This window comes from Pongo pygmaeus, chromosome 6 (assembly GCF_028885625.2).
Source record: "Pongo pygmaeus isolate AG05252 chromosome 6, NHGRI_mPonPyg2-v2.0_pri, whole genome shotgun sequence".
Lineage (NCBI taxonomy): Eukaryota > Metazoa > Chordata > Mammalia > Primates > Hominidae > Pongo > Pongo pygmaeus.
In genome coordinates this window covers 140,718,838-140,731,623 of record NC_072379.2, presented here as the reverse complement: position 1 = coordinate 140,731,623, position 12,786 = coordinate 140,718,838, and the positions used below count along the sequence as shown (strand labels likewise).

Genomic DNA, 12,786 nt, shown 5'->3' with positions numbered 1-12,786 from the left:
ATGCAACAAAGAACAAGCATTGGTTTCCAAAACCTGGCACTTTCACCCAAAAAATCACCCTGTCCTGCTACCAGACTCAGTACAGTTCCATCTTCCATCCTCTATTCTACATCTCTCTTGCAAACCTGTATTCCTGTACTCGAGACTTTTTAAAATGCTTCTCAGAATTGTGCCTATATTGCCACTAGATGGCGTCAAGGCAACGCCTCTGTAGAAGCTGTTGACCTAAGTATACAAATTCCCTTAATGAGCTGAATTAGTTCAGATATTCAGAAACTGAACAGATCAAGCATGTTTTTAATAAGCATGTGTAACAGGAACACAATTTATCAATGTACACAAATTCATAGTCTTGCCAGCTTCCTTCCTCACAAAGCACGAGGAAGAGGAGTCTTGCTCACCAGTCATTGCGGCCTCTTTGGTGCTGCAATTTAGGCGTTCGGAGAGAGGAGGAAGCACAAACTACACCACTGAGGCTGCTGTGTGCAGCAAAGATCACAACCCCGAGGAAGAAGATGACCAGCATCGGCAACGTTATTCAGGGCAGGAAAGTGAATAGAGTAAAAGCGGGCTAGTGAGGGGACTGCAGATGAAAGGGGGGGGAGTTTTTTTTATTATTTATTTATTTTGAGACGGAGTCTCGCTCTGTCGCCCAGGCTGGAGTGCAGTGGCGCGATCTCAGCTCACCTGCAAGCTCCGCCTCCCGGGTTCATGCCATTCTCCTGCCTCAGCCTCCTGAGTAGCTGGGACTACAGGAGCCCGCCACCACGCCCAGCTAAGTTTTTGTATTTTTTAGTAGAGACGGGGTTTCACCGTGTTACCCAGGATGGTCTCGATCTCCTGACCTCGTTATCCACCCGCCTCGGCCTTCCAAAGTGCTGGGATTACAGGCGTGAGCCACCGCGCCCGGCCCGGGGAATTATTTTTGTGTGCTTTCATGAATATGAAATTTGGAGGGCTGAGAATTTTTAACTATAGCAGGCAAAATGTGGGGAACCCTCCAGGAGGTGCACATAATTTCCCTCCCTCTGAGTTTGAACTGGACATAATGACTTGCTCCCAACGAACAAAGTGTGGAAATGGGAGAAAAAATAGTAAGTTTACAATGTTCCTGGCAGACACCACCTTCACCGAGTGATCGATCAAGGTTAACATCACCAGTGACCAGTCATGTTAATATCACAGAACTGCTAACGTGATGAGGGGGGCACTTTACCTCAGTCTAACAGAGAAAAATATCAGACAAACCCAAATTGAGGGACATTCTACAAAATGCCTGAATAGTAATCTTTAAAACTGGCAAGATAATTTTAAATAGAGCTGAGAAACCGACACAGACTAGAGATACTAAATGCAACTGTACCATGGTTATGGTAGGATATAAATATTAGCAGAAACTGGGTGAGGATGATATTTGAACTCTCTGTATTCATTCTGCAACTTTTCTATAAAATATTAGAAAATAAAATGAAATAAAACATTTTAAAAATGTAAATAAAACTCGAGAGATAATAATTACATTTTTAGCATTTAGCAATGAGAATTGTGCGTATCCAGAAGACACTGAGGTGTTCCCATAATATTGCAAAATCACACTAAGGAAAGGGTCAAGCAGCACAGGCTACAGACAGGGCTTTCTGGGTGTCTGCCCATCCAAGGCAAAGAGTTCACATGTTCATGCTAGCACCAGCTCTCAGTGGGACACAGGCCTCAAGATTAGCTTTCTGTTAGATGTATTAATCAATGGGGCACTTGTGGCCATGCAGAGAAAGGCAATGTGTTTTGAAGTCGGACAGATTTGGGGGTGCTCCCAACTCAACCAGTTAGCAGCTAGGTCCTTAGACAAGCCAATTAACCCCTCTGAGCTTCAGTTCCCCCTCTATAAAAATGATGATAATAACGTTTACCTCACAGAGCTATTGTGATGATAAAACAAATTACCTAGCCTGTTGCTTCCCAAATAGTCTAGTGTTATTTTTCTTTCCTTCCCTGGTGATTTCTCTCCCTACTACTTTCAATAAAGTCGGAAAGCACCTGAAGTCTGTTATTCACGGTATGCAAATCCAGGATGAACTGAGCTACTGATTCTAGACACAGGTGTCCAGTTTCTGCACAATTCCAGAATGTCTGGAAAGCATGAATAAAGATGAGAGACTGATTAATCCAGGCCTTTAAAACACATAGAAGTCAAAGATGTAAAGGGTTGGGTGGGAGTTAGGAGAGGTCTTTTCTGAGTAATATCAGTGTTTAGCTATTTCTTCTCTTGAGGTACCTGGAGTTCAGATCATTACAACCACAGTCATTGTCCCATCTGTGAAAGCAGCAAAATTGAGACAAATAATTTTTCCATATTTAAAATAGGTCAGAAATGTTATCAGGCCAATCAAGTATGCACCTGTGTTTAGATATCTCATTTGCAAGCTAGCTGTGCACACACCCAGTCATTTGCCCAGGGCTCCTGGCTCCTTCCTGCTGACTCAAGGCAGAGTTACAGTCACCCCATTTCCCAGACCCCATATGTCCACATAGACATAACACAGAGGACAATCACACTGTGGTGAAGTGATGTTGACCTCACACCTCTGCCAGGCATGGGGAGGAGGGTGTACAGACTGCACCCCTCCTGCTGCTGTTGACCTTACCCTCATGTCTCCCCTTTCCTCTCCTCTTCTCCCACCCCCATTAACCCATATCACTCTCTTGTTAATTTCTATGCCAGGCAAATTCTTATACAAACATGGAATTTGTTTTCACACTTTTTTCCTCATGGAGAAAAACTGGCCTTGGGGTCTTCTCTTAGAGGGGGAAATAAACGTATATCTGTGCCTTTCCTTAGACCACAATATCCAAATCCCTAGGGAGTTTTGTCAAATTCCACTTCCCCCTTCCACTCCCACACCCAGAATGAATGAAGACACTGTATATAAAATGTGAAAAATAAAAATTCCCAATGGACTCTGACATACTTCTCACCCTCCCAGCCCTCTTTGAGAACCAGTGAACTAGACTAGATGATCCATCTCCAGCTTTAACTTGTAAAAAAAATTATATTATTGGAAAATTTATTTTAAATGCCTTCAGTAAGCTTCAGTGTCACCTGAAGACTGTGGCTTTTGATGCTACCTTAAAAGTTACATTCCGTTCACGCTTTAAAAGACTCCTTTCCAGTAATCTTTTCTCTTTTTTTAAAAACTGAAAATGGTTCATTAACAGAATGCTAGTAGCAATGATCAGGGAAACCCAAAGCCAGACATGTTTAGAAATGTTTAAGTGAAAGTTAAGCGATATAAACAAGCTTTTAAAATCTTTGAAATTTTTACGAATTTCATTTAGTTCTTACAGAAATTGTATCTACCTTCTCATTACATTTCTGTTGGCCTATTTCTTCCCAAGTAGCAACATTCAAAAGCAATCTAATCATTTTTTCTTCTTTAATGTTACCACTTTTTCATCTAAAAACATATCTCATATAAATCTCAAGGCCTAAAAGCCCAGAGTCTATGTGACACCATGACATTCATTTCAGCTAAGGAAACTAAGCAGCCACAATAATTTCCTACTTTCAGAGACTACACTGGGAGCTCTGGATCTATTCCTTCCTAGTTCTGCTATTATGAACCATTCATATGGCTTATTTGGGCCTTAATTTTCTGAACTATATAATGGAGACAATAATAGCTACCTTACTAAAGAGGTTATGACCAACTAAAATAATAACATGGAAATGTAGCTCATACAGTATTGGGCATGTAGCAGTTAAAAGTTAAATGGCAATGACCCTGAGTTCTGGTTACCACGGTGGGTGTTTCATGAGGTTGTACACTGTCCTGACACCTCTCCTGCACTTCAGAAAGTGACTTCTTAACAAAGAGTTTTTAACCTCCCTCTATGCTCTGCCTACTGCAGGAAAGGGAGAGGCATGCGGGATATTATTTTTATTAGAGAGCCTCTAAGTTATGTGTCTTGAAAAAAATCAAACCAAAATCCAAATTGTTTTAAATCCTTGGTTAATAAGTACTTAGTGGTGGGTATTTAGCAGAGCATATTAGAACCAGCAAAACTCTAAACATACAGCATTCTTAAAAGCTGTGCCCAAGGGAGACTTTGGGCAAGTGCCTGGACTGAAGACTTTCTTCCAACGGCAAAAATAGTCCTAACACAAAGACAACACATCCAACCCAGAGAGGGGAAAATTGAAGACAGTGTAGGACAAACAGGAGACAAATTGGCAGAACTTTGCCAATACAATAAAAAGAATCCAGACAAAGCAAGACAATGCACTTACCTTTCTTAGTGAGGAGAAACTGGATGTTGACCTCAGAACTCCCTCTCTGTCTTTTAGGTAGGTAGGTAGGTAGGTAGGTAGGTAGGTAGGTAGGTAGGTAGTTAGGGAGGTGGGTGGGTGGATGAATGGACGGACAGACGGAGGGACGGACAGACAGACAGACAGACAGATAGATAGATAGACTGTATATACATTTTAAAATATTTTTGATTATATAAAAATGTTATAGAAAACTTGAAACATACAAAAAAATTTCCTGGTTCCTCCCACCTAAAATAATTACTGTTTACATTTTTATACATTTCCTTTTAGACTTTTCTTCATATGTACACATTTTTACCAAAAAAATGGCATTATACCACGTGTGCAGGTTTTATTCCAATTTCACTTAGTAGGTCATACAAAAATGTTCTTTGACTATAAGATGGTAAACAGACACTATTTCATCATAAAGATATATATTATTGTATATATTTAAGGTATAGCATAGGTTATTTGACTAAGGTAACAGAGACCAAAAATCCAGCACCTGAAAGAATGGAGACACTGATTTCTCATCAACAGTCCTGGAGTTCAGGCTTGAGCAGTCCAGAGCTGGTGTGACAAGTCCACAGTGTCAAGAACCATGGAGCCAGCTCTAGGATGGAGAATTACTCCACTATCTCAAGCATTCACCTCATCTGCATTGTCCAAGATAGACAATCATGATGTCAGCATTCCAGCTCATGGAGGGAGTAATGAAGAAAAGATTAAAGAAGGGAAGGCAGGACTGCTCTGAAGCACCACCTAGAAATTATATACATCTTTTCTGCTCACATACATGGCAATAATGGAATTTGCTGCCAAAATTCTGAACAGCTAATGATTTGATTACTATGGAAGAGAGGAGAAAGAACAGATACTGAGGGACCAATGAGGGTTTCTGCCACTCATTTAGAGTTCTTAAGACGTAGTGTGCATTTAATCACTCTCAGTAATCCTTTTATCTCTCTTAGGATTTAACAGGATGAATACCTCCAGGTTTCATAGCACAAAACATTGGCTTGGGTAATTTTTACTGAATATTGCAGTCAAGATTCTGGTGGCCAGAATGAGAAAAGTCATGTAATTTATAAAATTTTAAGATTTATTTGACATATGTAAATATTACATAAGCATTTTATGAACACCAAAAAATCCTAAATAAATACAAATTATGATTCCCCAATTCACATTCCAAAACTTGTCAACATCCCATCTTCAGACTCTTGTTCTTTTGGAGCCACAGTCCTATTGTCCCAACCACAGAAACAACATTCTGGGAAGAACTGTGCTGTGCACAAATGTATAAGCAGATGAAATAAATTCACCACAAGTCAAGCACTCCCATTACCTGTCCAGTGCTTCTTTGGCTTTCCACTGAGTTCCATAGCCTATGGTGAGGTACAGTATTTTGTAAATTTGTATTCATGTGGTGTTAATTTCATTATCTAGCACTTGCCTTTGACCTTAGGCTGACTTCCCTGGATTTTAAGATTTTTGGAACCATTCTTGATTCAGTTTCTTAAATACTAATCACTTCCCTCTACTTACCAACTCTGGCAATATCCTCTTTTCCAGAACAAGCCTAGAAACCTTAGGGTTTCTTGATAGGAATAGCTCAGTTACTATTACCCAGCAAGTGTGAGGACACTTTTTCTGTCTTGTCCCAGAGTGTACGCCTATTTCTTTTCTTTTTTTTTGAGACGGAGTCTCACTCTTTCGCCCACGCTGGAGTGCAGTGGCGCGATCTCATCTCACTGCAAGCTCCACCTCCCGGGTTGACGCCATTCTCCTGCCTCAGCCTCCCAAGTAGCTGGGACTACAGGTGCCCGCCACCATGCCCAGCTAATTTTTTTGTATTTTTAGTAGAGATGGGGTTTCACCATGTTAGCCAGGATGGCCTCGATCTCCTGACCTCGTGATTCGCCCGCCGCAACCTCCCAAAGTGCTGGGATTACAAGCTTGAGCCACCGCACCCAGCCCAGTGTACGCCTATTTCTTTTCACCTTTCTCTTTCCTTCTTTTCTCTCTGAAACCTTCCTTTTTTCCTTTTTTCTTTGCACTGAACCCCCTTCCTCTGCTTTCGGTCAGTCCAGTGGCTCCCAGTGACCACCTATCCACTGCTGAGCCCTTACTCAGGGCTCCTCAGCTAAACCACAAACATTTAACTCATCACATGCACCCCAATGTATTCTCTAATTTGGAAGAATTTCCCATTATACTTTAATAGACAATGAAACAATGTGATGATTTCCATTATCCATGGATTCAATGGCCATGCAAAATACATGATAAATAATGCCTCAAAAAAGTTTCTTACAGAATGTGCCTTATTTTAAAATACATATCAAAAAAAATTACAGAATGAACTGAAATTCAGGCACTCAAAAGCCCACGACATCAGATCAGCAATCACAAAACTGAATTCCTCAGACCACTTGGAAAACTGCAAACAGAAAATCTTTCCCCCAAACCATCAGGTGAATCTAGGTATTGCTTACTGAAATTCCACTATTTTTTGAAACAAAGAATCTTCTTTGCTGTTGTTTTCAGTTTAGGATGTGTGATAATAATGAGAACAGAATGTCCTGGAGAGTAAAGGGTGGCAAAAATCAGACAAATGGCTTTGGTCCCCATATCCATCCCTACATAAAAGGGGAGATACTGGACCAGTGTAGCAACTGAATATGGAATGTAGAGGATGAGGAAATAGATCATCAGCTTCATAGCACCTACATGAGCTTCCGTCTGGGGATTCCAGAAACCAGTGGCATTTTTCTGCATCTTCTGTATATGTCTCCTCAAGGAGTGTATTAGCAAGGAAGCAGAAGTCACATTAATGATGAACTGGAGAGATGAGCTCAAGACCAAAGAAACCACTAAAGACAAGATGCCTTCATGGGTATTAAATGATGTGTTATTTCTCTTAGTCACAAGTTCAGGAAAAGGTGATGCCTGGCTAAGAGTGATGTACAGGCAAGTGGTGAAAGCAGAAATCAGCACACAGGCCAGCAGCAGCCTGGGGATCTTTGGGGAGATATTCTGCTTCAGCAGGAGAAACACTGAGTGTTGGAAGTTAGTAATCTTCACACAGTACAAGATATTGAGCAAGGTCACAAACCAGAGACTGCTTGAGTCCAAAAACATGAAACACAACACAAAAAAAGCAGACAGGTAGACTGACCTTTCCGTATTTGAAGAGACGAAGAAGATGGTATTCACCAGAAATAGTCCCAGCATAAGAAACCTGGTGATGCCCAGGCTGAACAGGATCCTATCAGAAGAAGAGATTCTATGGCTTTTGACCCAAGTTTTGCAATTGACCACCATAATAAATAGATTCATAATGATTCCTACAAAATTTAAAATAACTGAGGCAATAATAGCAGAGAAATAGAATAACTGAAGCATCTTTACTCATTGAGGATTCAGCAGTTGTGGTGCTGATAGTGGAGGCAGGAGAAATACCAAAATGTATAAGCAGACACCAGTATCCAGCCAGGAAGGACATCTCCTTTTTAATTTTTCCCAGCATGGCAAATGAGCCATTCATGATCAAGAGCCAGCTGCTTTTACTGAGATGCAAATCTTCCAAGGATTACATTACTATTTCTTCATTAGTATCCTGTTATCCTTAGAAATGCCTAATTACAGCAAGCCTAGGTGATGCTGGGAGTCCACTCCTCCAAGAGCAGTAGGGCGAGAAGCAAGAGTCACAGGAGGCTCCCAAAACTTAGAATCCAAATCAGAGCTTGAGTCCAGCAATGTTTCTGTCACTATTTTACAGTAAAGTTTTTCTTCATAAAAATGCCAGATTATGGTGGAAATCCTAATTCCTCACTCCTACCCACCCACCTCGTAGCCACATATTCATGGATGACCAGAATCCAATTTCTCTCTCCCCTCTAATCTGTTGCTGCCACAACCAGTTTCACCAATTGGCCACACCAATGCCACTCTTTCAACCTTAGTGATTCACCTATAGCGATTTACAGTGATCTAATAGATCAAGTTCAAAGACCCAATATCTCCTTGAGAAAACCTTTCTCAATTAATCCCATTCTTTCTGATGCCCTTTGCTTTGCATTCTCTATCTACATACATAGATTTGTGCCATAACCATTTGCTATGTTCTGGTTTTTCTTAGAAAAAATTAAGTCAGCCCTTGTAGGTGTTTCCTTTATAAATCTGGGTTTATGTTTAGATCATATGTGGCTATTTTCTCTTAGGCATTTAACTGTCAATCCAGGTATCCTGGAATGAGATACACAGTAATGCATTAGTTGTAGTTTTGTGAGCCAAACAGCTAGGCATCTCATTGCTGGATTTCTCTGTACTTGCTCAGATGGGAAATGGCACAATATCCCTGGCAAATGATATTATGGAGGCCCATAGGTGAATGTAAGAGTATGGCATCTCTTATCTACTCTAGCAGCTGAATGAAACCAAGGTGCAATCCTGGATGCAGCCACATATGTTACCAAAGTAGCATCAAGGTACAGCACACAGTCCTACTGCCAAGTCCAAATAGAAATAGACAAGAAAAAGGAGCTAAGATTTAATGATAATCAGGTCCAGAAGGGGGGAATACATTCATGAGGCCCTTTAAGACAGATGACAGGAAGGCAAGCCTGGAGAAATTCTCTGACCTGGTGCCCGGGTGCTTACAGAAGCTTTTTATTCAAAACTAACAGGCACTGATAGAGGCATGCCCATATCAGTTAAGTAGGCAAACAGAATGAGCCAGGAAGACTATGACTAAAAGGAAAATTATAGCACAGATTTCCAATTAATTATCCATAGATGGCTGCATTAAATTGATGAAGTTGAAATATTACTAACATCACATTTAAATAGAATAACTAATATAGAGTAAGCCATAAGAGATAAATGTGGCCAAAAGAACAGGAATCCCAGAATTAGATAGTAACAGACTCTATCTAGAATGTACTATACCAAATTGTTGGGTTATCTGTAGGAGGAAGTGCTATAATTAAGATGTGATAAGGTTGGCTAGCATGATCAATGAATGAGCTCATTCAGTTAGAAGTTCATTCCACAAGAGTCAGTATAGGAAAAGTGTTAGCAGAACCCTTTCTCCCTCTGCATGAGAATTTGACCTATGGTTAAACTTCGTAGCTGTTTTCCTTATCGACCTGATAAGGGTAAGAACATCAACTATGTTTCTAGACCAAAAAAAAAAAAAAAAAAAAAAGACTCTTGATTGGCAAATTGCATTTTGAAGGGAAGGAACTATAAGTGAACAGTAATAAGTATCTTATGGAGACTACATGCATTGGGCTTCCTTCCCATGTGCCTGTACCTTGACTCAACCCTAGAAGCTTTGTCTACAAAATTATCACAAGATAAATTGGATCTTTTGGGACATGAAGCTTTTAATTTGCAGCAAATCCCACCCTTACCCTAATGTGGATCTCTTATTACTGTACCTGAACTGTATGGCCTGCACCAAAGACTCTGCAAAAGAGGAAGGCCTGACACTGCCCTGCTGGTAAATCGGGTCCCTCAACTATATCCACCTGAGTAGGCTGGTACCAGAGTGGCCTAAGATAGTCTTATAAGTTTGATTATTTACTAGAGCCCAAGAAGACCAACCAACAGGCATTGCAGTCATGGATCCAAACTCTGCTTTTTGACAGGTCTGTAAGAAAGGCTTTAGGGTAAATAGTCAAAGCAAATGAATGGCACTAAACTTATTTGATGACGGCTCTGAAGAATGAGGTCAGTCATGAAGAAACAGGAATTTAAAAGTTTGCAATTTTTTCAGGTGGAGCCAAGATGGCCAAATAGGAACAGCTCCAGTCTACAGCTCCCAGCATGAGTGAAGCAGAAGACAGGTGATTTCCGCATTTCCAACTGAGGTACCGGGTTCATCTCACTGGGGAGTGTCAGACAGTGGGTGCAGGACAGTGGCTGCAGCGCACCGAGCGTGAGCCGAAGCAGGGCGAGGCAACGCCTCACCCAGGAAGCACAAGGGCTCAGGGAATCCCCTTTCCTAGTCAAAGAAAGGGGTGACAGATGGCACCTGGAAAATCAGGTCACTCCCACCCTAATACTGCACTTTTCCAGTGCTCTTAGCAAATGGCACACCAGGAGATTATATCCCGTGCCTGGCTCGGAGGGTCCTACGCCCACAGAGCCTCGCTCATTGCTAGCACAGCAGTCTGAGATCAAACTGCAAGGTGGCAGTGAGGCTAGGGGAGGGGAGCCCACCATTGCAGAGGCTTGAGTAGGTAAACAAAGCAGCCGGGAAGCTCGAACTGGGTGGAGCCCACTGCAGCTCAAGGAGGCCTGCCTGCCTACCTCTGTAGACTCCACCTCTGGGGGCAAGGCATAGCCAAATAAAAGGCAGCAGAAACCTCTGCAGACTTAAATGTCCCTGTCTGACAGCTTTGAAGAGAGTAGTGGTTCTCCCAGCATGCAGCTGGAATTCTGAGAATGGACAGACTGCCTCTTCAAGTGGGTCCCTGACCTCCGAGTAGCCTAACTGGGAGGCACCCCCCAGTAGGGGCAGACTGACACCTCACACAGCCGGGTACTTCTCTGAGACAAAACTTCCAGAGGAACGATCAGGCAGCAACATTTGCTGTTCACCAATATCCACTGTTCTGCAGCCTCTGCTGCTGATACCCAGGCAAACAGGGTCTGGAGTGGACCTCCAGCAAACTTCACCAGACCTGCAGCTGAGGGTCCTGACTGTTAGAAGGAAAACTAACAAACAGAAAGGACATCCACACCAAAACCCATCTGTACGTCACCATCATCAAAGACCAAAGGTAGATAAAACCACAAAGATGAGGAAAAAACAGAGCAGAAAAACTGGAAACTGTAAAAATCAGAGCACCTCTCCTCCTCCAAAGGAACACAGCTCCTCACCAGCAATGGAACAAAGCTGGACAGAGAATGACTTTGACAAGTTGAGAGAAGAAGGCTTCAGATGATCAAACTACTCCGAGCTAAAGGAGGAAGTTCAAACCCATGGCAAAGAAGTTAAAAACCTTGAAAAAAAATTAGATGAATGGCTAACTAGAATAACCAATGCAGAGAAGTCCTTAAAGGACCTGATGGAGCTGAAAACCACAGCACGAGAACTACATGACAAATGCACAAGACTCAGTAGCTGATTTGATCAACTGGAAGAAAGGGTATCAGTGATGGAAGATCAAATGAATGAAATGAAGCGAGAAGAGAAGTTTAGAGAAAAAAGAACAAAAAGAAACGAACAAAGCCTCCAAGAAATATGGGACTATGTGAAAAGACCAAATCTACGTCTGACTGGTGTACCTGAAAGTGACGGGGAGAATGGAACCAAGTTGGAAAACACTCTGCAGGATACTATCCAGGAGAACTTCCCCAATCTAGCAAGGCAGGCCAACATTCACATTCAGGAAATACAGAGAACACCACAAAGATACTCCTCGAGAAGAGCAACTCCAAGACACATAATTGTCAGATTCACCAAAGTTGAAATGAAGGAAAAAATGTTAAGGGCAGCCAGAGAGAAAGGTTGGGTTACCCACAAAGGGAAGCCCATCAGACTAACAGTGGATCTCTCAGTAGAAACTCTACAAGCCAGAAGAGAGTGGGGGCCAGTGTTCAACATTCTTAAAGAAAAGAATTTTCAACCCAGAATTTCATATCCAGCCAAACTAAGCTTCATAAGTGAAGGAGAAATAAAATCCTTTACAGACAAGCAATTGCTGAGAGATTTTTGTCACTACCAGGCCTGCCCTAAAAGAGCTCCTGAAGGAAGCACTAAACATGGAAAGGAATAACCGGTACCAGCCACTGCAAAAACATGCCAAATTGTAAAGACCATTGAGGCTAGGAAGAAACTGCATCAACTAATGAGCAAAATAACCAGCTAACATCATAATGACAGGATCAAATTCACACATAACAACATTAACCTTAAATGTAAATGGGCTAAATGCTCCAATTAAAAGACACAGACTGGCAAATTGGATAAAGAGTCAAGACCCATCAGTGTGCTGTATTCAGGAAACTCATCTCACGTGCAGAGACACACATAGGCTCAAAATAAAAGGATGGAGGAAGATCTACCAAGTAAACGGAAAACAAAAAAAGGCAGGGGTTGCAATCCCAGTCTCTGATAAAACAGACTTTAAACCAACAAAGATCAAAAGAGACAAAGAAGGCCATTACGTAATGGTAAAGGGATCAATTCAACAAGAGCTAACTATCCTAAATATATATGCACCCAATACAGGAGCACCCAGATTCATAAAGCAAGTCCTCAGAGAGCTACAAAGAGACTTAGACTCCCACACAATAATAATGGGAGACTTTAACACCCCACTGTCAACATTAGACAGATCAATGAGACAGAAAGTTAACAAGGATACCCAGGAATTGAACTCAGCTCTGCACCAAGTGGACCATCTACACCAGCTCTGCACCTCAGCTCTGCACCAAGTGGACCATCTACAGAACTCTCC

The 12,786-nt window shown here is 41.7% G+C and overlaps 1 protein-coding gene across 1 annotated transcript; it reads right to left on the bottom strand.

Annotated features, from left to right (window-relative positions):
- Window positions 1-6,817: 6,817 nt before the first annotated feature.
- TAS2R4 (taste 2 receptor member 4) lies at window positions 6,818-7,717 on the bottom strand. The gene has a single exon (XM_054496488.1). It carries the CDS (start codon window positions 7,715-7,717, stop codon window positions 6,818-6,820), a length of 900 nt encoding a protein of 299 aa, XP_054352463.1.
- Window positions 7,718-12,786: the final 5,069 nt, after the last annotated feature.

Bases quoted from the DNA above. Each gene is read 5' to 3' on its own strand.
- TAS2R4 (XM_054496488.1), bottom strand. From the start codon at position 7,717: ATGCTTCAGTTATTCTATTTCTCTGCTATTATTGCCTCAGTTATTTTA.